The 25,086-nt window shown below is 49.0% G+C and overlaps 1 protein-coding gene across 1 annotated transcript; it reads right to left on the bottom strand.

Annotated features, from left to right (window-relative positions):
* Positions 1–3,314: 3,314 nt before the first annotated feature.
* RAB13 (RAB13, member RAS oncogene family) lies at positions 3,315–23,032 on the bottom strand. The gene is made up of 8 exons (XM_060260727.1): positions 22,873–23,032; positions 14,533–14,593; positions 14,259–14,319; positions 11,740–11,817; positions 10,946–11,035; positions 9,324–9,389; positions 5,054–5,104; positions 3,315–4,191 (listed from the first exon to the last, which is right to left on the bottom strand). The coding sequence occupies exons 1-8, from the start codon at positions 22,994–22,996 to the stop codon at positions 4,120–4,122; spliced, it is 603 nt and encodes a 200-aa protein (XP_060116710.1). The 5' UTR covers positions 22,997–23,032; the 3' UTR covers positions 3,315–4,119.
* Positions 23,033–25,086: the final 2,054 nt, after the last annotated feature.

The raw sequence follows: 25,086 nt of genomic DNA, 5'->3' as shown, positions 1-25,086 counted from the left end.
AACAGTGATTGTGTCTTGACACCGATGAAAGGCGGTCGCACAGCCTGGAATTCAGGTCGCAGTTAAGAAGCACGCCTGCGCCAGGTTCTTCATGGGCTGAAAGGCTAGCGACCAATTTGCTTTTTATACTAGGCTTGGGTTGCCAATTTCCAGGTGGGGCCAGGGGATCCCTTGGTTTGGAGGTCCTCCCTCCACTTCAGGGTCATCAGAAAGCAGAGGGTGGGGGGGAGGGAAATATCTGCCAGGCACTCCATTATTCCCTATGGATACTTATTCTCACAGGAAATAATGGAGAATTGATCCGCGGGTATCTGGGGCTCGGGGGGGGGCTGTTTTTTAAGTTAGGGGCACCAAAATTTCAGTTTAGCATCCAGTGCCTCTCTCCAAAATAACCTCCACGTTTCAAAAGGATTGGATCAGGGGGTCCAATTCTATGAGCCCCCAAAGAAGGTGCCCCATCCTTCATTATTTCCAATGGAGAGAAGGCATTTTTAAAAAGTGTGCGGTCCCTTTAAACGTGATGGCCCTTTAGAGTTCAATTCTGCTTGTCACACCCTTGCTCCTGGCTCCACCCCAATGACTCCCGGCTCCGCGTCCAAAGTCCCCAGATATTTCTTGAATTGGACTTGGCAACCCTAGACTAGGCGTTGAGAAAGCACTTCCGTTTTGAACCGAAAGTGTCTGTAATAACTTTTCTCTAGCCTTCCAAGTTTTCAAAAAGGAAGTTTTCCACCATAGAGATGATAGCGGCTAGAGCGACAGGCGTTTCCCAGGCCGTGCCAATACGGACTTCCTCTTTCCTTTCTCTTAAAGGGCCTGGATCGCGTTGCCATGGCGACGGAGCCTGGAAGGCGCGGCTGCAGCTTGGCAGGCTCTTTTTGGCAATTTGAATAAATAAACGCGTTGCCTCCGGTAATACGAGCCGGTATGCATTACTTGGGAAGTGCTTCAAAGAACTCTTGTTAGGCTGCCAACCCCCAGCCGGGTCTGCTTGCAGACCTCTAGGGAAATGACAGCTCATCTCCACATTACAGAGATCGGCTCTCCTGGAGAATCCTAGAGTTGGAAGGAGACCTCCGGGGTCATCTAGTCCAGCCCCCTGAGCAATGCAGGGAATTCACAAATACCCATGAGGGTTGCCGTCCAATTGAAGCAATATCTGGGGACTTTGGGGGTGGAGCCAGGAGACATTGGGGGTGGAGCTGGGAGCAAGGGTGTGACAAGCATAATTGAACAGTGAAGGGAGTTCTGGCTATCACATTTAAAAGGACCACACACCTTTTAAATGCCTTCCCTCCATTGGAAATAATGAAGGATAGAGGCACCTCCTTTTGGAGCTCATAGAATTGGACCCCTTGATCCAATCGTTTTGAAACTTGGGTGGTATTTTGGGGAGAGGCACTGGCTGCTATACTGAAAATTTGGTGGCTCTACCTCAAAAAACACTCCCCCCCCCCCCAGAGACCTGCGGATCAATTCTCCATTCTTTCCTATGGGAATCAGTCTCCATAGGGAATAATGGACTGCCCAGCAGACATTTCCCTCCCCTCGCCCAGCTTTCTGATGATTCTGAAGTGGGGGGAGGGCCTCCAGACCCTAATACCCATATACCCCCAGTGATTCCATGCCCAGAGGATGGCAGAAAACCTCCAGGATCCCTGGCCAAACCAGCCTGGAGAAAAATCGCTTCCTGATCCCAAATGAGGCAATTGCAAGCCACTTTGAGACTCCTCAGGATAGAGGAAAGCAGGGTTTAAAACCCAACTGCTGCTGCTGCAGCAGCTGCAAAGGCTACCCTCTGAAACAAGCTCCACCCTCCAAAATTTCCACCCAGAGTTGGCAACCCTAAAGTAAAAGGACCTAAGCATGGGCAGAATACATAAAGATACACATGGATACATGAATACACATAACTAATGGAATTCACTGCCATAGGTGGTGGCAGCTGCAAGCATAGACAGCTTCAAGAGGGGATTGAATCAACATATGGAGCAGAGGTCTATCAGTGGCTATTAGTCACAGGGTATTGATGGAACTCTCAGACTGGGGCAGTGAAGCTCTGTATTCTTGGTGCTTGGGGGGCATAGTGGGAGGGCTTCTAGTGCCCTGGCTCCACTGGTGGACCTCCTGATGGCACCTGGAGGTTTTTTTGGCCACTGTGTGACACAGAGTGTTGAACTGGATAGGCCATTGGCCTGATCCAACATGGCTTCTCTTATGTTTGGGACAGTAATGCTCTGTATTCTTGGTGCTTGGGGGGCACAGTGGGAGGGCTTCTAGTGTCCTGGCCCCCCTGGTGGACCTCCTGATGGCACCTGTTGTGTTTTTTTTGCCACTGTGTGACACAGTGTTGAACTGGATGGGCCATTGGCCTGATCCAACATGGCTTCTCTTATGTTATTATGTCTGGGGCAGTGATGCTCTGGATTCTTGTGCTTGGGAGGGGCAACAGTAGGAGGGCTTCTAGTGTCCTGGCCCCCCTGATGGACCTCCTGATGGCACCTGGGGGTTTTTGGCCACTGTGTGACAGAGTGTTGGACTGAATGGGCCACTGGCCTGATCAAACATGGCTTCTCTTACGTTCTTATACAATCTTTACATTTCTCCAAAAAGCCTGGGGAGGCATAAAAGGCCCTCTTTTTTAATACCTGCGACAAACTTGTGATGCTGGGGCGTATTGATTTGCACAAGACCAACCTGTAACCCCACCCTGTTAGGTGGGGATTTTTTTTCCAGGGCACCCCCTAGTCTGAACATTTCAACCATTACGCCAACTTGGCTCAGAGTGGAGAATGCCTGAGCCAGCTTGCGGGGAGGGCGGGATGGAAACTGAATTAATAAATGAAGACACCTTGTTTTATGATGAGGGCTTTCAGCATACTCAGAGTGCTTTCCTTTCGAATAGCAAAAAACCGCTTTCAAACGAGCCTATCAACAGTTGCTGTGAACTTGTGAAAGATGCCCCCCCGCTGCCCCGTGATGTTAAAAAGGACGCTCAATGAGGCATTATTGTTTTTAAAACTCCTAAAGGCACCTTTAAACAACTGACAAGCAGTTCTGCTCTGAATGGTGTGGCGGAAATAACAGGTATGGACGGTGTGGCGGAAATGTGTGGCGGAAATAGCAAGTATTAAATCCCCTCTTCGCATACGCGTTGCCCTCTGGCTACAGCCAAGGCCCAGCGTGCTGATGCCACAACACACCCAAACCCCTCCCATCTTGTCACGAGAAGTCAGGGAAGGGTTCGAGAAGTCAGGAAGGAGTTCCTTCCACCCGCCCCGAAGCTGCGGTCCCAACAAGTTTTGGCACGGAGGTTCACTGCAAATATTTAATACTGTCAAAGAATTACAAAAGGGGAGCGGGAGACACAAATTGGGTTATGTAATTTGAAGATTCCGACGTACGTGTTTGAGGATTCCACGTGGGCCTATTGGAGAGACCTTCTAGGGTGGAGGCTGTTTGGCCCTCTCCCGCAAAGGATCCTGAAGCGGGTCAAAGTCTTCCCTTTGCAGGCATATTGAGGAAGCAGAAGGGAATGTTGTGGGGGAGGGAGTCCCCACCTCTGAGCCTATGAACTGTACAGTACCCAGTCTCACTGTAGTGTGAACAAATTCTCCCGACACTCTGTGTCACATTGTTGTGTGAAGGCATCCTGCTAAGAAGCAGAAGAGCAGGCTGGCTCAAAGGACAAGAGAGCGCCATCCTGTGGCGTCCCTGAAATTCTGGGGGGGTTCGTTTGCAGCCCACTACGTTCTGGCCCTAGGGTGGCTGATTCCCCCCACCCCCCGGCGGATTCCCCCACTCTTAAGATCAATTTCCATCCTGGCTCACATAATCCCCTTAATATACATTTGCAGGCATATTGAGGAAGCAGGAGGGAATGTTGAGGGGAGGGAGTCCCAGCCTCCAAGCCTCATCCTGCTGCCAGAATCGGGGATCCAGCCCTATACTGGCTTGCAAGCTCGGAGGTTTTATGAAGCAAAAAATTAGCCTCCCGTGCTGTCCGGGGAAGAACCTGGAGGCGTTTCGAATGGAAGGGAGGAACCGGCACGCTGGGGCCCAATGCCAAGGCCCCAGGTGCTATAGAGTAGCAAACAGCAGCTTTTCAGCAGCCGGCTGCTACACCAAGGAACATTTGCTGCTGCTTTTCTGTGGTCCTTTCAAGTCCAAGGGCCCCTTGTTGCTTTGAGCCTGAAAAAGGTAAGGGGAAAAAAACGAGATGAGATACAAGCTGCAGCAGGGAAGCGGTGCGATCTTACCCTGAGATCCATCAGCTGTGGAAATAGGGTTGCCAATCCCCAGGTGGGGGCAGGGGATCCCCTGGTTTGGAGGCCCTCCCCCTAATTCAGGGTCATCAGAAAGTGGGGGGGGGGCAAGGGAAATGTTTTCTGGGCACTCCATGATTCCCTATGGAGACCAGAGGGTATAATGAAGGATTGAACTGCAAGTATCTGGGGGCTCTGAGGGGCCCCTGTTTTTTGAGGGAGAAGCACCAAATTATCAGCATAGCATCCAGTGCCTCTCCTCAAAACACCCTCCAAGTTTCAAAAGGTTTGGACCAAGGTTTCCAATTTTATGAGTCCCAAAAGAACGTGCCCTTATCCTTCATTATTTCCAATGGAGGGAAGGCATTTAAAAGGTGTGCGGTCCCTTTAAATGTGATGGCCAGAACTCCCTTTGGAGTTCAGTCATGCTTGTCATATCCTTGCTCCTGGCTCCACCCCCAAAGTCTCCTGGCTCCACCCCCAAAGTCCTCAGATATTTCTTGAATTGGACTTGGCAACCCTATGTGGAAACCAGAGGTGATGTATCAGAGCGCCAGACATTGCAGTCCTAAGAATACTTTCCTCGGAGTGTACTTCAGTAGCATTCTGAGTAGACCACGGGGTTGCCAATCCTCGGGTGGGGGAAGGGGATCCCCCCGTTTGGAGGCCCTTGCCTTACCCACCAGGGAAAGGGCCAGAGCTCAGAAGGTATGTCCTCCCTGCCCCTCCCCGCCCCTGGCTTGACTGGGCCTCCCCTTGAGAGTCGTTCCTGAGAGACGGCCGCTCACCGATTTCTTGCTTGTTTTCAGAAGGATGTCCCGGGCCAGAGTATTGAAGGCCTGAGAAAAAAAGGAAAGGGGGGGGGGAAGAATGATGGGAGAGCTCCGTGAATTATTCTGATGCATTTGGGTAGGAAAAAAATCCAATACATCATTATAGGATGGGGGAGACTTGTCTTGGTAGTATTATCTGTGAAGAGGACTTAGCGATACCATCACTTCACGGGAACTGGACACTATACTGTTAATACAGCCCAAAATTGCATTGGCCTTTTTAGCGACTGCATCACACTTGTTGACTCATGTTCAGCGTACGGTCCACTAAGACCCCTAGATCCTTTTCACACATACTACTGCCAAGACAAGTCTCCCCTATCCTATAATATTTTTGACTAAACACGAGGAAGAACTTTGTGACACTTAGAGCCGTCTCTGAGTGGAACAGGCTTCCTCAGGAGGTGGGGGGGGGCTCTCCTTCCTTGGAGGTTTTTAAACAGAGGCTAGATGGCCACCTGACAGCAATACAGATCCTGTGAATTAGGCAGATCATGAGAAGGAGAGCAGGAAGGGGTTGTTGCGGGAGGAGGCATTGTGCAGGGGGTTGGAGAAGATGACCCTGGAGGTCACTTCCAATTCTATGATTTTATGATTTCCTTATCAACAAAGCGACTGAGAATCTTCTTTGCTCCCTGTGGCAGACCAGTCCTGCGTCTGCTAGCTGGCCCCGATCCTGCCCAGCCCTTCCTGGTATCCTGACCTGAAAGGGCTCTTCCTCTTTGCAGCCTCTGGGTATTCGCTGCCACCACTGTCCATCTCTGGAGCTCTAGTTAGGCGAGACAGCCTCCTAACCTCCCTCTGGACTCACAAGGAACGCTGCTCAGGGCTTCCCATGGAACTTTGGGGACCCCCTGGAGAGTTGGCAACCAGTTCTTTTGCCACGTCTCTCCACCCTAAGGACTTTCCAACCCACTCCTAGAGTTCCAAGCGGTTTGGGGGGGGGGGGAATGTGGCACAGAGGGACTCAAGATTATAACAAAATATTTATTTACAGGCATTTTTTAAAAAAGACTGAATAGAAGAAACAAATCAAAGTAGGGGGGAAAACGCTCCTTCTCTCCCTGTTATACTTGCCCTAACTGGATGTCATGCAGGGCAGGCACGAGGCACCTCACTTAGATTGTTGAAAGCCTGACCATACCTACTGAACTAACTGAACAGAGGGCTTCCTGCCCAAAATCTCCTATATAAAATCCAGTCCCCCCCACCCAGGAACCAATATACCTTCCTGCAGCATTCTGGGAGACAGGCCTGAAGGACTTCTTGTCTCTCTAGGAGGACCCCCCCCACACAGAATTGCCCCCTCCAGACAGGAGGGGAGGGGGAAGGAGGAAGATACTAGGCCAAAGCCTGCCTCCAGTTTGAGAGACTTCTCCAGCCAACTCCCAAACACAGGCCTAAAATGGTGTTTCTCCACATTCCCCCCACAACACCCTTGAAAAGTAGTCCCTTATCAGTCAGCAGGGGTGCACAGAGATTGACTTGCTTATGGGCCAGTGACAGATCGTATTGCTGAGATCTGTGTTGGAATACTGTGTACAATTCTGGTCACCGGAACCTCCAAAAGGATATTATAGCATTGGAAAAAGTCCAGAAAAGGGCAACTAGAATGATTAAAGGTTTGGAACGCTTTCCCTATGAAGAAAGGCTAAAACGCTTGGAGCTTTTTAGCTTGGAGAAACATCGACTGCGGGGTGACATGATAGAGGTTTACAAGATTATGCATGGTATGGAGAAAGTAGAGAAAGAAGTACTTCTCCCTTTCTCACAATACGAGAACTCGTGGGCATTCGATGAAATTGCTGAGCGGTCAGGTTAAAACGGATAAAAGGAAGTACTTCTTCACCCAAAGGGTGATGAACACGTGGAATTCACTGCCACAGGAGGTGGTGGCAGCTACAAGCACAGACAGCTTCAAGAGAGGATTGGATAAAAATATGGAGCTAAACACAGAAGTCCAGGCCCGAAGCTACAGTGGAGCCTGGGAGGGCCAGTTTGGTGTAGTGGTTAAGTGTGCAGACTCTTATCTGGGAGAACTGGGTTTGATTCCCCACTCCTCCACTTGCAGCTGGGTCAGCCATAGCTCTGACAGAAGTTTTCCTTAAAAGGGCAGCTTCTGGGAGAGCTTTCTCAGCCCCACCCACCTCACAGGGTGTCTGTTGTATAGGGAAAAGATATAGGAGATTGTGAGCCGCTCTGAGATTCGGAGTGGAGGGCGGGGTATAAATCCAATATCATCATCATCATCAACATCATTATCATTCTGTCAACCCCCCCCCTTCCAACTATATGTCTCCTTTGCTCCTTTGCTCACTGCCACTCTGAATGAGTAACAGCACTGCTGCAGGTCTTTTCGCTTTTTTCTCTCCCCTTCCCCAACACACCTTGCAGAGCGAAGGGGTGGGGGAAGAGTCAAGAGGTCTCTGTCTCTCCGAGAGAGGGGCGCATAAGAAAGGGCTGAGGGAGCAGAGCTGCTATGACTGCCCAGACACAAAGGGGGGTTAGCTTGTGGGGCTCAAGGCAGCTTAGAGTGTGGAGAGCCCTGGGCTGCCAAACCAGGTGGCCCCCCCCAAACCACAAATCCTGTTGTGGGCCTCAGCAAACAGGAAATCCTGGTGACGGCCCTGCAAGAAGTCCCTGGTTGTTCTTTTCTCTTCTATAAGCTGACTGAATCCATTTTTAAAAAGCCATCCGAGCTGAGACCGTCAGAGCATGGCAGGAAATCGCACAACTCCATTTCAGTTCCTTCTCTGGTGACGGGAACTCTCTAAATCCAGATAAGCCTTCCACCGTCTCAGCTTGCGCCTGTCGTTAGCAAGGCCTGGAGCTAATCCCAAGGGATAGCCGTGACTCTTTAGGAAGGATTTTCAATGGAATCTAGTTTGGAAATCATATGGCGACAGAGCTGACATTTTTAAAATTAAATTCCGATCTGTCAAAGCACTTACAAGGTGGTGCCGGCCTCCCATTAGACGCCCATGAGCCTGCTTCAGCAGGGAGGGCGGGATATAAATGTGAAAAATAAATAAATGAATGAATTTGTCCCTACTATTGCACCTACGTATTAAAAAATGTGGAGCAATAGCTACTTCTATGCATGGTTGGTGGAATTGTAAGCATACTTATCAATTTTGGCATCAAATTCAAACCCAGATAAGACTATATGGCCGAGGACCTGTCTACTTGAGGGACCGTCTTTCCCCGTATGAACCCCAGAGAGCGCTGAGGTCAGCTGGAAAGAACCAGCTGAATACCCCTGGGCCAAGGGAGGCCAGATTGAAGACCACCCGGGATCGGGCCTTCTCCATAGCAGCTCCCCTGCTGTGGAACCAACTCCCGGAGGAGGTACGGGCCCTGGGATGTTTAGACCAATTCCGCAGGGCCTGCAAGACCCACCTCTTTAAAATAGCCTTCACTTAATACCGAGCCAAGAAAGTCTTGCTGGATATGCTTTACGTTTTAGTCGCTGAATTTTATGGAAGATCTTAACTATAGCACCATAATGTTAATCTTAATGCAAGTTTTAATGATTTTAAGGATGATTTTATAATTGAAATTGTAATTATTGTATATGGTTTTATTGTTCATTGTATTTACGTGTTGTGAGCCGCCCTGAGCCTGCTTGCGGGGAGGGCGGGATATAAATAAAAAGTATTATTATTATTATTACTAATTGCAGGGTACCTCTTGCCTTTCGAACCAGACATTTTTTTATTGCACAACTGGAAAGACCTCTCACTTAGGAAATGCACTTCCAATTTAATCAACAATCTTATTGCAGCTGCTAGACTTACAATAGCGGCTAACTGGATAAACTCCTCTCTCCCATCGTTAGAATATTGGTTTCAGAAATGATGGGAACTGCTTGTAATCAGTAAGATACAACTCATTCGAATTGAATTTAAAGCAGTATGAAGAATGTGTTGTTTCTGTTTGGTTTCCTTTAATATCGTATTTAAGAGAACATGATATCGTACCTCAGAATTCATTTTACAGAAAACTGATGTATTTTTGATTTGGATTTATTTTGTCTATTCTGCGCAACTGACTTTAAGACCTTGTACTTTGTTTTCAACATTAGATTGATCTTGGCTATGTGAACTGTGCGGACATGTCATGTTTGTAATTGTAAGCATTAAATAAAGTTTGTTTTTAAATGGGGGGGGGGGAGGAAGGATTTTCCCCTCACACAGCTAGTGGCTCGCATGCATTCACGACTCACCTCTTCCACATTCAAGCTGGATTTGGCGCTCGTCTCAAAGAACCGGATCCCGTGCTCCTTGGACAGCTGTTGGGAACAAATGAGGGCACACTCAGAGCCAGAACCCCTCGAACCCCCTGGCAAAACAAAACCCACATCCCAGATCCCAGTAATCAAGAAGGAACATCTGTTCCGCCAGAGGTGGAATTCTAGCAGGAGCTCCTTTGCATACTAGGCCACACACCCCTGATGTAGCCAATCCATCGAGGCTCTTTTCTGTAAGCTCTTGGAGGATTGGCCACATCAGGAGGGTGTGGCCTAATAAGCAAAGGAGCTTCTGCTAGAATTCCACCCCTGTGCCCCGACACGGATGGCCCAGACTAGCCCGATCTCATCAGATCTCACTCACTAAGAAGGGTCAGTCTTGGTTAATACTTAGAAGTTGGATGGGAGGCCACCAAGGAAGTCAGTTTGACAGAGTGTTGCACTGGATGGGCCATTGGCCTGATCCAACATGGCTCCTCTTATGCTCTTAAGTCCAGGGTTGCTATGCAGAGGCAGAGGCATTTCTTGCCTTAAACATGATGGCCCAAGCTAGTCTGATCATGGAAGCTAAGCACGGTCAGCCCTGGTGAGGACTTGGATGGGAGACCTCCAAGGAAGTCCAGGGTTGCTACGCAGAGGCAGCCAATGGCCAACCACCTCTGTTTGTCTCTTGCCTTGACCTTGATGGCCCAAGGTAGCGTGATTCTGAAAGATAAGCAGGGCCATCCCTGATTAGGACTTGGATAAGAGGCCACCAAGGAAGTCCAGGGTTGCTACGCAGAGGCAGGCAATGGCAAAACGCTTCTGAACGTCTCTTGCCTTGACCTTTTTGGCCCAAGCTAGGCTGATCATGGAAGATAAGTGTGGTCATCCCTGGTTAGGACTTGGATGGGAGACCTCCAAGGAAGTACAGGGTTGCTACGCAGAGGCAGGCAATGGCCAACCACCTCTGCTCATCTCTTGACTTGACCTTGATGGCTCAAGCTAGTCTGATCGTGGAAGATAAGTGTGGTCATCCCTGGTTAGGACTTGGATGGGAGACCTCCAAGGAAGTACAGGGTTGCTGTGCAGAGGCAGGCAACGGCAAACCACATCTGTTGGCCTCTTGCCCCGAAAACCCTATTAGGGGTTCACCATAAGTTGGCTGTGACTTGATGGCCCCCACCACACCCCAGTTTGCTGGTCACGAATGAACATCTGTACTACTGCTGCTGTTTGGATGAGGGACCATAGCTCAGTGGCGGAGCCCCTGCTTCACAAACGGAAGGTCCCAGGTTCAATTCCCCAGCATCTCCAATTAAATAATCTGCTACCAGGCAATGCGAGAGACCTTCACCTAAGACCCTGGAGAGCCATTGCCAGTCAGAAGAGACAACAGTGACCTGGATGAACGAATGCCCTGACTCAGGGGTGGAGTTCTAGCAGGAGTTCATTTGCATATTAGGCCACACCCCCTGATGTAGCCAATCCTCCAAGAGCTTACAAAAAAGAGCCTTGGCAAGCTCCCGGAAGATTGGCTACATCAGAGACGGTGGCCTGCTAGAATTCTGACTCAATATAAGGCAACTTCATGCATTCAGGTGTATAAATTTTGATACCTTTTCTGCTCGATCCCGGGGCACTTTGCGCTTGGTTTCCATGTCACACTTGTTCCCCAGCAAAAGGCGCTCAACGCCGGCGGAAGCATTCTGCAAAAGAGGCACAGACCATATAGGGGGGAAAGTTCCCCTCCACAAAATGGCCGCCGCGAGGGGCGTTTCATGGCACGCATGGCTCGGCCCCACAACGCGACATTTATGTCAGATCTGGCCTTCATAACAAACGAGCTTGACACCTCTGGGTTAGCAGGTAAAATGGCACAGACACCACCTGAAGCCTTTCCTGACCAAACTCTACCCTCTTCTTTTTATAAATGTACAAATGTAGAGAGCCAAATAACATCTAACAACATCAGTATATGTAGCGCCAGGGGTGGAATTCTAGCAGGAGCTCCTTTGCATATTAGGCCACGCACCCCTGATGGAGCCAATCCGCCAAGAGCTTACCAAAAAGAGCCTTGTAAAATCTCGGCGGATTGGCTCCATCAGGGGTGTGTGGCCTAATATGCAAAGGAGCTCCTGCTAGAATTCCACCCCTGCGTAGCGCTAGCGAAGAACCAAAAAATCACACCAACTTGGATTCTAGGGAGTGAAACCGAAACGGTACGAAATGTTTTTAAATGATTTTATCGCGATTCTATTTTGAAGACGACGCGGTTTTAACGCTATGTTGTTTTACCTGTTGTTCGCAGCCCTGATCCCATCAGGGGAGGGTGAGATGCAAATGTAATAAAATAAAATAAACATTTTTTCACCCCATCATCTCCCCACCCTCTCACCTTTTGCCCCCTTACCTCCTTGATGCTCTTCATCCAGTTCTGGATGTTCTCGAAGGACTTGCTGTCAGTGATATCATACACGAGGATGATCCCCTGAGAAGAAGACACAAGTTGTGGAGGGCCGAGGAGGCCAGGGCTGGATTAACAATTAGGCCAAGCAGGCACTGGCCTAGGCGTCCCCACGCCTTTAAGGACCCCAGGCTGGCTCCCCACCCCAGTTTCCCCCCCTGTTTGTAACTAGGGTTGCCAAGTCCCTCGCAGCCTCCGGCAGGGGACTCTCTTCTATGGTACCTATTGTACCATAGAGTTTCCCCCCCCAGATGGCTAGAGCGTCAGGAGAAAAAAAAACCATAGAGTTTCCCCAGAAATGCCTAGAGTGGCCGCCACGCAACATCACCGGCGTGATGATGTCACTTCCGGGTGACGTCACAGCGCTGGCAACATCGCGGGAGGTTCTCCCCACCAGCTCAATGTGGGCCGGCGGGTTGGGAACCTCCCAAGCAGGGGAATCCCCGCCCTGACCGGGGGCTTGGCAGCCCTTCCTGTAACCCTCGGAGCCTCCACGCACAGCCAGCACCTAAGCTGCTCTTCGCCCGATTTGCCTGGTGAGGCTGCTGCTAGCAAGTTTCCTCTCTCTGCCTCTCCCCTCAAAGCTTTGTTAAAGGGGCTTTTGAGAAGGCGCCTGCAGGCTGCAGCGGAGGCAACGGGTGGTGGGGCAGGAGCTCTGACTCTGAGATAAGGGGGCCCATAAGAACATAAGAGAAGCCATGTTGGATCAGGCCAGTGGCCCATCCAGTCCAACACTCTGTGTCACACAGTGGCCATAAGAACATAACAGAAGCCATGTTGGATCAGGCCAACGGCCCATCCAGTCCAACACTCTGTGTCACACAGTGGCCAAAAGACCCAGATACTATCAGGAGGTCCACCAGTGGGGCCAGGACACTAGAAGCCCTCCCACTGTTGTCCCTCCCAAGCACAAAGAATACAGAGCATCACTGCCCCAGATATAAGAATATAAGAGAAGCCATGTTGGATCAGGCCAATGGCCCATCCAATCCAACACACTGTCACACAGTGGCCAAAAAACCCAGGTGCCATCAGGAGGTCCACTAGCAGAGCCAGGAAACTAGAAGCCCTCCTACTGTTGCCGCTCCCAGCACCAAGAATGCAGAGCATCACTGCCCCAGACAGAGAGTTCCAACAATATCCTGTGGCTAAGAACATAAGAGAAGCCATGTTGGATCAGGCCAATGGCCCATCCAATCCAACATTCTGTGTCACACAGTGGCCAAAAAACCCAGGTGCCATCAGGAGGTCCATCAGGGGGGTCGGGACACTAGAAGCTCTCCCACTGTGCCCCCAAGCAGTAAGAATACAGAGCATCACTGTCCCAGACAGAGAGTTCCAACAATACTCTGTGACTAATAGCCACTGATTGACCTCTGCTCCATAGGTTTCTCCAATCCCCTCTTGAAGCTGTCTGTGCTGGCAGCTGTCACCACCTCCTGTGGCAGTGAATTTTGACTGCTTAGGGGCCTCCACAGGGTTTAGTATTTAGAGCCAGTTTGGTGTAGTGGTTAAGTGTGCGGACTCTTATCTGGGAGAACCGGGTTTGATTCCGCACTCCTCCACTTGCACCCGCTAGCATGGCCTTGGGTCAGCCATAGCTCTGGCAGAGGTTGTCCTTGAAAGGGCAGCTGCTGTGAGAGTCCTCTCAGCCCCACCCACCTCACAGGGTGTCTGTTGTGGGGGAGGAAGGTAAAGGTGATTGTGAGCTGCTCTGAGTCTCTGATTCAGAGAGAAGGGCGGAGTATAAATATGCAATCCTGCTTCTTCTTCTTCTTTAATCTGGCACTGGCAGAGGCTCTCCTTCAAGGAATGGACTTCTTCCGCCCCTCGCTGGAAATTATCTGCCCCCAGATTCCCACTTGAACCCCCTCAAACCCCACACCTCCACTCTCAAGACTACCCCTTTGTGGCACAGCCTGCATTTAATCTGCGCAAATCCATTACAAAGTGCATTAAGACAACAGAAACTCAAAGAGCCGCCTGTATTCTGAGCCTTTCAGGGTGATGCTTATAGCAAGCAAAGCATCACTCTTCTGCAAACCTGGATGTCTTCTGCTTCGATTGAATAAATGGTGCAGAATTCTTTTCTGTGGCCCCAGAAGGAAGGACCAGAAACAGCGGGTTGAAATTAAACCAGAAGAGCTTCCGGCTCAACATTAGGAAGAACTTCCTGACATCTAGCGCAGACGGATCTAGGTGCCAGTCCAACAAACAGGCTGTTCTTATGGCCTTGGTTTTTAGGGGGCTTACTCAAGGGGGCTTTGTCTCTAAGTTCACAGAATGAGCCTTACTGTCAGACGGCCGTCTAGCACCTGTCGAAAAACCTCCGAGGGAGGAGAGCCCACCACCTCCTGAGGAAGCCTGTTCCACTGAGGAACCCGCTCTGACTGAAAGAGAGACCCCTCCTCTCCCTGAAAAGATCGTTGCTCAGAGAATAGGAGGATCAGGGGCCAATTTCCTACCATGGCTCCCCGGTAATATGCTGTGGTGATGGTTTTGAAGCGTTCCTGTCCAGCAGTGTCCCTGTAAGGAAACAAAATCCAGGGTCACCCATTCGAGGCCATAAGATGACCTTCCTTCCAATGCCGTTTCTCCCTTCCTCCTTATGCTCAACCCAAAACAATACCATGCGCTCGGAGTTCAACTGAACACGCACATCCCGCTGTGGAACGTTAAATGGTAAGCTCCTCGGGGCAGGGACCTTTGCTTCAGATTCCACCCCTCCCCAGCACTTACCAAACCTGCAGTTTGATCCTCTTGCCCTCGATCTCCACTGTCCGGATTTTGAAATCGATCCCTCGATGGGAAAAGAAGACATAAGAATGTAAGAGAAGCCATGTTGGATCAAGGCAAAGGCCCATCCGATCCAACACTCTGTGTCACACAGGGGCCAAAAAAACCCAAACCCAAGGGCCATCATGAGGTCCACCAGTGGGGCTAGAAGCCCTCCCACTGTGCCCCCCCAAGCACCAGAATACAGAGCATCACTGCCCCAGACAGAGAGTTCCAACGATAAGCTGTGGCTAAGAGCCACTGATGGACCTCTGCTCCAGATGCTTATCCAATCCCCTCTTGAAGCCATCTCTGCTTGTAGCCGCTGCCACCTCCTGTGGCAGTGAATTCCACGTGTTCATCACCCTTTGGGTGAAGAAGGACTTCCTTTTATCTGTTCTAACCCGACTGCTCAGCAATTTCATTGAATGCCCATGAGTTCTTGTATTGTAAGAAAGGCATCAGAGGCTTCACGTAGGGGCCTTTTGCTTCTGCTTTATTCATCAGGTTCCAGTGTGCATACACACCACCTCCTGAGTCAATGCTCCACCCAACATTCAACAAGAGGAAGTATTCAATAGAAAGGAGGGGCAGTGATTATCTCCTTTTTTGACCACCTGAAGCCTTTCCCCAAAAACTGCAACCACCTCAAGACAACTCCAGGACTTTGGGGGAAAGGCAACAGATGAGCACAGATTATAGAATCATAGAGTTGGAACAGACCTCCAGGGACATCTAGTCCAAACCCCTGCACAATGCAGGAAATTCACAAGTACTTCCCCCTAAGTTCACAGGATCCGCAATGCTGTCAAATGGCCATCCACCCTCCGTTTAAAAACCTCTAAGGAAGGAGAGCCCAACACCACCCAAGGAAGCCTGTTCCACCCAGGGACTACTTTAAATGCCAGATTGGTGTAGTGGTTAAGTGTGCGGACTCTTATCTGGGAGAACTGGGTTTGATTCCCCACTCCTCCACTTGCACCTGCTGGAGTGGCCTTGGGTCAGCCATAGCTCTCGCAGAGCTGTCCTCAAAAGGGCAGCTTCTGGGAGAGCTCTCTCAGCCCCACCCACCTCACAGGGTGTCTGTTGTGGGCGAGGGGATAAAGGAGATTATAAGCTGCTCTGAGACTCTGAGATTCAGAGTATAGGATGGGATATAAATCCAATATCATCATCTTCTTCTCTTTTTCTGAGCTTGAAACTCTCCTGATTTAATTTCAACCCATTGGTTCTGGTCCTACATTCTGGGGCCAGAGAAAACTATTCCACACCATCCTCTAGATGACAGCCCTTCGAGTACTTGAAGATGGTGATCCTATCACCTCTCAGCCGCCTCCTCTCCAGGCTAAACATGCCCAGCTCCTTCAACCTTTCTTCATAGGACTTGGTCTCCAAATCCCTAACCATCTTTGTCACCCTCCTCTGGACCCGTTCCAGCTTGCCTATATTCTTCTTAAAATGTGGTGCCCAAAACTGAACCCAATACTCCAGGTGAGGTCTTACCAGAGCAGAATAAAGGGATACCATCACTTCATAGGATCTGGACACTAGACTTAAGAACAAGAACATAAGAGAAGCCATGTTGGATCAGGCCAACGGCCCATCAAGTCCAACACTCTGTGTCACACAGTGGCAAAAAATTTTATATACACACATACACTGTGGCTAATAGCCACTGATGGACCTGTGCTCCATATTTTTATCTAAACCCTTCTTGAAGGTGGCTATACTTGTGGCCGCCACCACCTCCTGTGGCAGTGAATTCCACATGTTAATCACCCTTTGGGTGAAGAAGTACTTCCTTTTATCTGTTTTAACCTGTCTGCTCAGCAATTTCATCGAATGCCCACGAGTTCTCGTATTGTGAGAAAGGGAGAAAAGTACTTCTTTCTCTACTTTCTCCATCCCATGCATTATCTTGTAAACCTCTATCATGTCACCCCGCAGTCGACGTTTCTCCAAGCTAAAGAGTCCCAAGCGTTTCAACCTTTCTTCATAGGGAAAGTGCTCCAGCCCTTTAATCATTCTAGTTGCCCTTCTCTGCACTTTCTCCAATGCTATAATATCCTTTTTGAGGTGCGGCGACCAGAACTGCACACAGTACTCCAAATGAGACCGCACCATCGATTTATACAGGGGCATTATGATACTGGCTGATTTGTTTTCAATTCCCTTCCTAATAATTCCCAGCATGGCGTTGGCCTTTTTTATTGCAAACGCACACTGTCTTGACATTTTCAGTGAGTTATCTACCACGACCCCAAGATCTCTCTCTTGGTCAGTCTCTGCCAGTTCACACCCCATCAACTTGTATTTGTAGCTGGGATTCTTGGCCCCAATGTGCATTACTTTGCACTTGGCCACATCGAACCGCATCTGCCACGTTGACGCCCACTCACCCAGCCTCAACAGATCCCTTTGGAGTTCCTCACAATCCTCTCTGGTTCTCACCACCCTGAACAATTTAGTGTCATCCGCAAACTTGGCCACTTCACTGCTCACTCCCAACTCTAAATCATACTCACTCCCAACTCTAAATAACTTCTGTTGATACAGCCCAAAATTGCATTTACCTTTTTAGCCACCACATCACACTGCTGACTCATGTTCAGTTTATGGTCCACTAAGACCCCTAGATCCTACATACTAAAACAAGTCTACCCCCATCCTTTAACAATGCATTGGAGTTTTCCTTCCTAAATGCAGAACTTTATATTTATCCCTGTTAAAATGCATTTTATTGCTTTTAGCCCAGTTGTCCAGGCGGTCGTTGCCTTCTTCTCCATAGCAGCCCCCGTCTTCTTTGGTGGTCTCCCATCCCAGTGCTAACCAGAACCAATCTTGCTTAGCTTCCAAACTCCACTGAGACAAGGGTGGTTGGGGTTATCCAGCTGTTAGGAGTCCAGTGGCACTGAGTTCTCTGTGTTGAGAAACATTTGGAGATTCTGAGGGTGGACTTGATGGAAGGTAAAGTTTGGGAGAGGGTTGGGACCTCAGCAGGGTATAACAGTCCACTCTCCAAAGAAGCCGTTTTGGAGAACTGATCTCTGACTGTTGCCTGGAGTGAAGGTCAACTCCCAGGAGATCTCCAAGCACCACCTGGAGGTTGGAAAACTAAAGTGGTTCTTCCAAATTTCTTCTGGCAGAAGCTTGGGGGAGTCAGAGAGCACCGCATCAGGTGCAGGGATAAAAGGGCTTCAGCTTGACAAACTTTCTGCCAAGTGACATTGCGGTGGTTATAGACTTCTCTGGGCTGTGTGGCCGTGGTCTTGGAATTGTGAGACTTGCCAGCAACTGTGATTGGCATCCGCAGAGGTGTAACCCAGAACACTGGAGTTCTCTCTGGGTCAAATGACATTTTGTTAGTCTCTAAGGTGTTGTGAGACTTTGTTTTGCTGTTGCAAGCCAACATGAATCTTCTTGTGGCATGATTGCCTTACATAAGAGAAGCCATGTTGGATCAGGCCAATGGCACATCCAGTCCAACCCTCTGTGTCACAGAAGAACATAAGAGAAGCCACGTTGGATTAGGCCAATGGCCCATCCAGTCCAACACTCTGTGTCACATAAGAACAGAAGAGAAGCCATGTTGGATCAGGCCAGTGGCCCATCCAGTCCAACACTCTGTGTCACAGAAGAACATAAGAGAAGCCATGTTGGATCAGGCCAGTGGCCCCTCCAGTCCAACACTCTGTGTCACAGAAGAACATAAGAGAAGCCATGTTGGATCAAGCCAATGGCCCATCCAGTCCAACACTCTGTGTCACAGAAGAACATAAGAGAAGCCATGTTGGATCAGGCCAGTGGCCCATCCAGTCCAACACTCTGTGTCACAGAAGAACATAAGAGAAGCCATGTTGGATCAGGCCAGTGGCCCCTCCAGTCCAACACTCTGTGTCACAGAAGAACATAAGAGAAGCCATGTTGGATCAGGCCAGTGGCTCATCCAGTCCAACATTCTGTGTCACAGAAGAACATAAGAGAAGCCATGTTGGATCAGGCCAGTGGCTCATCCAGTCCAACACTCTGTGTCACATAAGAACAGAAGAAAAGCCATGCTGGATCAGGCCAGTGGCCCCTCCAGTCCAATACTCTGTGTCACAGAAGAACATAAGAGAAGCCATGTTGGATCAGGCCAGTGGCCCCTCCAGTCCAACACTCTGTGTCACAGAAGAACATAAGAGAAGCCCTGTTGGATCAGGCCAGTGGCCCATCCAGTCCAACACTCTGTGTCACAGAAGAACATAAGAGAAGCCATGTTGGATCAGGCCAATGGCCCATCCAGTCCAACACTCTGTGTCACACAGTGGCCAAAACCCAGGCACAACCAGAAGGTCCATCATTGGGGCCAGAATTCCAGAAGCCCTCCCGTTGTTGCCCCCTAAGCACCAAGAAGACAGAGCATTCCTTGCCCCAGACAGAGGGTTCCCTCTATACCTTGAGGCTAATAGCCACTGATGGACCTCTGCTCCAGATGTTCATCCAATCGAAGCTGTCTAGACTTGTATACGCCACCACTTCCTGTGGCAGGGAATTCCACGTGTTCATTACCCTTTGGGTGAAAGGTTCCTTCAAAGGAACACCCAAACTTTAGGTGTCAGGACGGATGCTTCAGCCAAGGCAACCGAGCAAATGAATGTAGCAGGAGCTCGGGTTCCCACCTAGCCATCAGTCTTTATTAATTTATACTCCTCCTTTTGCTTTGAGACTCAAGGTGGATCATGAAATATCAAGCAGTGCAATTAGGCAGCACAAGGCAAGCAATGAATAATACTATGGGACGGAGTACAGGATTGGAGAACAAGGCAGACAACAAACTATCTAAGGCAGGTACACTATAAATCAGGGGTGGCCAAACTATGGCTTGGGAGCCAGCTCTTTTGCACCTATTATGCGGCTCTTGAAGCCCCGAACCCATTCCCTCTTGGAGAAGGCATTTCTCTCTTTAAATCTCTTCTCCAAGCCAAGCCAGCTGGCGGCTTGGAAAATGCATTTAAAGTTAAAGTTGCTTTCGTTCAACTTCTCCCTCCCCATCCCCCCTTCCAACTCTATGATTCTGTGATAGTAGCGCCCCCGTTGACTGGTGTGGAGAAGTGCACTTATGTTGAACATGGATTCATTTCCCCTGTTGCTGTAATGGCTTCCTTCCTTCTGAGAGCCACCCACCACCCTATCCAGTGAGAAAAGGAATAGGGGCTCCGTCCCCGAAGGCTGAGCTGATTCTGGTAATCTTGTCAGAACCAAGAAGAAAATATCCCATGGGAAGTGTATCCTGGGTGTGACATGCCTAGGGGGAGGTGGAGGAGGTTCTGGAAAATCAGCTTGTGAACGAGGCCAGGGGTACATCGTCAAGGTTCTTCAAATGGGATTAATTACGCCATAACACACCTGGGACTAGGTAGGGCTGGTTCAAGGTATTTTCATCATCCCAGGCCCGGTACGCCCATCCCTGCTTCGTCACCCCCAGCCAGGTCCAAACCAAAACTCCATTGGCTGTGGGGACATGGTTTGGGTCAGCACAGGACCAAGAGGTGATGTTCAAGGAAACATTTTCAAAGAAACCTGAAAGCAGGATGGAATCGCCCAGGAGGGCACCTTCAAAATGGAACAGGGGTGGCCGCCCTTTCTTCACGTAAGAGCCCCATAGAATGAACCTTTGATCGCGAGGAGCAGGGCTTGAATTCAGCAGGAGCTCACAGGAGCACAGCTCCTGAACCACCAGCCAAGGTCTGCATGCAGTGGGGAGTTCTCTCCCAGCTGCACACAGATCCCGGGGCATATGCAAATGAGATATGCTACTGAGCTCCTGCACCCTTTTTTTCTACAAAATGACCCCTGGCCACAAGACGTGATGTTTGAGAACTGTTTGTTAACCATGCAGGCCTTTTCTTATACCTGTTTGTACCTTTCCTAACTGGTGGTATATATTTTATCTGAGCTTCTAGGATTGTAGTTTTAAATAGCCTCCAAGCTTCCCCAAGAGTTTTGACCGTATTTACCTTTCCTTTCAGTTTTCCCTTCACACGCCTCCTCATCTCAGAGAATTTACCCCTTTTAAAGTTAAACGTGGTCGTGCTGGTCTTTTGGAGCAACTCTCCATTTATACAAACGGTGAAATCAATAACGTTACCGTCACTGCTCCCAAGCGGTGCGATCCCTTTCACATCTCTCACCAAGTCTTGGGCATTACTTAGGACCAAATCCAGGATCGCCCCACCCCTGGTAGGTTCTGAGACCATCTGCTCCATAGCACAGTCATTGAGAGCATCAAGAAACTCAATCTCTTTCTCTCGACCAGAACACATATTGACCCAATCAATCTGCGGGTAGTTAAAATCACCTATCACGACACAGTTTTTACGTTTAGCCGCTATCTTTAATCCTTCCATCATATTATAATCGTCCTCTATCTTTTGATTTGGTGGGCGATAACAAACTCCCATAGTTAAATTTCCTTTTGGGCCCTCTATTTCAACCCAAAGCATTTCTAGAAGGGAATCTAAAAATGCTTTGGGTTGAAATAGAAGGCCCAAAAGGAAATTTAACTATGGGAGTTTGTTATCGCCCACCAAATCAAAAGATAGAGGACGATTATAATATGACGGAAGGATTAAAGATAGCGGCTAAACGTAAAAACTGTGTCGTAATAGGTAATAGACCAGAATTGCACACAGTATTCCAAAGGAGACCGCACCATCGATTTATTTATCGTCATTACTGTACTGGAAGAAGGGGGATCGTAGCTCCGTGACCAGTTTTTGGGCTTCCCAAAAACATCCTAAGGTCAGGGTACTTAGGCCAGGAGCACAAAACATACTATAGATCCCCAGGCCGAGGGAGGCAAGACTGAAAACAACTCGAGAGAAAGCCTTCTCTATTGCTTCCCCTTATTGGTGGAACCAACTGCCCATCGAGGTTGGAGCCTGGCGGGTCCTCGCCCAGTTCCGCAAGACCTGTGAGACAATATTATTTCCGCTCGCTTTTAACTGAAATGACGACCACCGCCGAGATTTAGGTCGAAATGGATGTTTTAAGATCACTGAATGCCATCCTTGAACGATGCTGAAATTAGCACCAAAATGTTTTTTTAAACGGTTTAATCTAATGTTTTAACGTTTTATTGTTTAATTAATGTTTTTATTGTTATTCTACTGTGTATTGTGAACCGCCCTGAGCCTGCTTCGGCGGGAGGATGGGATATAAATCAAATCAATAAATATAAATCAAATAAATATCTCAATGTATACCTCTTTGTATAAAGGTCAAAGTAGTCCCCTGTGCAAGCACCAGTCGTTTCCGACTCTGGGGTGGCGTTGCTTTCACAACGTTTTCATGGGGTGGTTTGCCATTGCCTTCCCCAGTCATCTACACTTTCCCCCTGGCAAACTGGGTACTCATTTTACTGACCTCGGAAGGATGGCAGGCTGAGTCAACCTGGAGCCGGCTACCTGAAAACCCAGCTTCCGCCAGGATCGAACTCAGGTCATGAGCAGAGGGCTCCGACTGCAGTACTGCAGCTTTACCACTCTGCGCCACGGGGCTCTTTGTATAGCTATCTATAAAAATATATGAAGCTGCCTTCTACTGAATCAAACCGTTGGCCCACTGAGGTCAGTACTGTCTACTCAGACCGACAGCAGCTCTCCAGGGTCTCTGGTCTTTCACATCACCTATACCAGGGGTGGCCAAAGTTGCTTAATGTAAGAGCCACATAGAATAAATGTCAGATGTTTGAGAGCCACAAGACATGAATGTGAGCTGTTTGGGAGCAGGAAGGAAGGAAGGAAGGAAGGAAGGAAGGAAGGAAGGAAGGAAGGAAGGAAGGAAGGAAGGAAGGAAGGAAGGAAGGAAGGAAGGAAGGAAGGCTAATAGATGGGGTGGGAGAGGTGGAAAGAAAGCAACTAATTTTAAACGCTTTTTCCAAGCCGCTGGCTGGCTTGGAGAAAGCATTTAAAATTAAAGTTGCTGCTGGCTGGTGGGGTAGGCCTTGAGAGCCACACAATATGTGTGAAAGAGCCACATGTGGCTCTGGAGCTGCAGTTTGGCCACCCCTGACCTATACTATCTGAACTTTCTAACTGGAGATGCCGGGGATAGAACCTGGGACTCTTTGCACATCAAGCAGAGGCTCTGTTCTACCACTGTTCTACTCAGACTGGCTCTCTTTGCGAGCACAGCCCGTTGGGGTCCCCTAGGAGCAAACGCCTGAAGTGAGGGACTGTCTGCACAGTCGATCTGAAGCTGGAAGGGCCCCGGGACCGTAGGGGAGCCTTTCCCGGGGATGCCTGGCCCGCAAGAACTCACCGATGGTGCTGATGTAGGTGCCGCTGAAGTTATCCTCGGCGAAGCGGATGATCAGGCAGGTCTTGCCCACGCCGCTGTCCCCGATCAGCAAGAGTTTGAAGAGGTGGTCGTAGGATTTGGCCATGGCCCCGAGGGAGAAAGGGAGTGTCTTTTCTCTTTTTCTTCCTGGGAGAGGGGGAGGAAAAAGTAGAGAAAAGTTGGGAGAGAGTGTTTTTGCTCAGGCTGGTTGGTTGGCTGGCTCCTCCCCGCCACACCAGCTCTTTCCTCCTCTTCCTCCTTCTCTCCGGCCAGACGGACCACTCCCTCCTGTCCCCTTTTTTTTTTCCTGGGTTGTTCCTTTTCACTGGAAGGCAACAGGAAAAACACGCACATTCCCTCCCGGACAGGGAGGGGTTAACCGAAGGGCTGAATTGCAACTCCCGGGTTGGCGTTCATTCATTCGGAAGGAGATCTCGAGCTGGAAGGGAAAAGAGACACACAAGAAGGGTTTTCGTTGGAGCCCTGGGAGCCTAGTGCAGCGTGGGGGCGGGAGCTGAGCAGGGTACAAAATTTGAGTCCAACACACAAACACACACAGTATTAGTGCAGCGTGGACGCAGAAGTTTAGCAGCACACAAAACTTCTGTCCAACACACACACACACACAAATATTAGTGCAGTTGGGTGCAGAAGTTCAGCAGCGCGCAAAACTTGATTCCAATACACATACACACACACACAATATTTAGTGTAGTGTGGGCGCAGAAGTTTAGCAGTGCACAAAACTTGTGTCCAACACACGCACACACACAATATTAGTGCAGCATGAGTGCAGTTTAGCAGTGCACAAAACTTGTGTCCAACACACGCACACACACAAAATATTAGTGCAGCATGGATGCAGAAGTTTAGCAGTGCACAAAACTTGTGTCCAGCACACACATATTAGTGCAGCATGGGTGCAGAAATTTAACAGCACACAATACTTCTGTCCAACACACACAAAAATATTAGTGCAGTGTAAACGCAGAAGTTTAGCAGTGCACAAAACTTGATGATGATGATGATGATGATAATAATAATAATAATAATAATAATAATAATAATAATAATAATAATAAATGTATTCTTATATCCCGCCCTCCCCCGCCAAAGGCGGGCTCAGGGCGGCTCACAGGCATGGAATTCCATGGTTCAATAAAACAATACAGTACAACAACAATTTTAAATAATCAATTACATAATAAATTAGTTAAAATAGATAAAATAGGTGCTAAATTACTATGAGTCATAATATCCACAAGATGGCTGGGTGGCTACACATCAGTTTAGCCAGGTTCTGTTTCAAAGGCAAGTTGGAAAAGAAATGTTTTGCAAGCCCTGCGGAATTGATTCAGGTCCCGCACGGCTCGTACCATCTCTGGGAGATGATTCCACCATCGAGGGGCCATTGCTGAGAAGGCTTGCTCCTTGGTTGTCTTCAATCTAGCCTCTCTTGGCCCAGGGATTGTTAAAAGATTTTGAGAGCTGGATCTCAGTGCTCTCTGGGGAACATATGGGGAGAGGCGGTCCCTTAGGTAGGCAGGTCCTCGGCCATATAGGGCTTTAAAGGTAATGACTTGAATCCAACACACACAATATTAGTGCAGTGTGGGTGCAGAAGTTTAGCAGCACACAAAACTTGAGTCCAGCACACACACACACACACACACAATATTAGTGCAGCGTGGGCGCAGAGGTTTAGCAGTGCTCAAAACTTGTGTCCAACACACACACACACATACACACAAAAACACAAAAATAGTGCAGTGTGGATGCAGAAGTTTAGCAGCGCACAAAACTTGAGTCCAACACACACACACAATATTAGTGCAGCGTGGACGCAGAAGTTTAGCAGCGCACACAACTTGTGTCCAATGCACACACAAAATATTAGTGCAACATAGCTGCAGAAGTTTAGCAGCGCATACAACTTGTGTCCCACACACACACAAAGTATTAGTGCAGTGTGGCACAGAAGTTTAGCAGCGCATACAACTTGTGTCCAACACACACACACAAAATATTAGTGCAGTGTGGCGCAGAAGTTTAGCAGCGCATACAACTTGTGTCCAACACACACACAAAATATTAGTGCAGTGTGGCGCAGAAGTTTAGCAGTGCACACAACGTGTCCAACACACACAAAATATTATTAGTGTAACGTACTCGAGGCGGAGACGAGAGTAGGGCAAC

Source organism: Heteronotia binoei, chromosome 1 (assembly GCF_032191835.1).
Source record: "Heteronotia binoei isolate CCM8104 ecotype False Entrance Well chromosome 1, APGP_CSIRO_Hbin_v1, whole genome shotgun sequence".
In the NCBI taxonomy this organism is placed as follows: Eukaryota; Metazoa; Chordata; class Lepidosauria; order Squamata; family Gekkonidae; genus Heteronotia; species Heteronotia binoei.
Note: the sequence above shows the minus strand (reverse complement) of the source record. Positions and strands in the feature narration are given on the sequence as shown.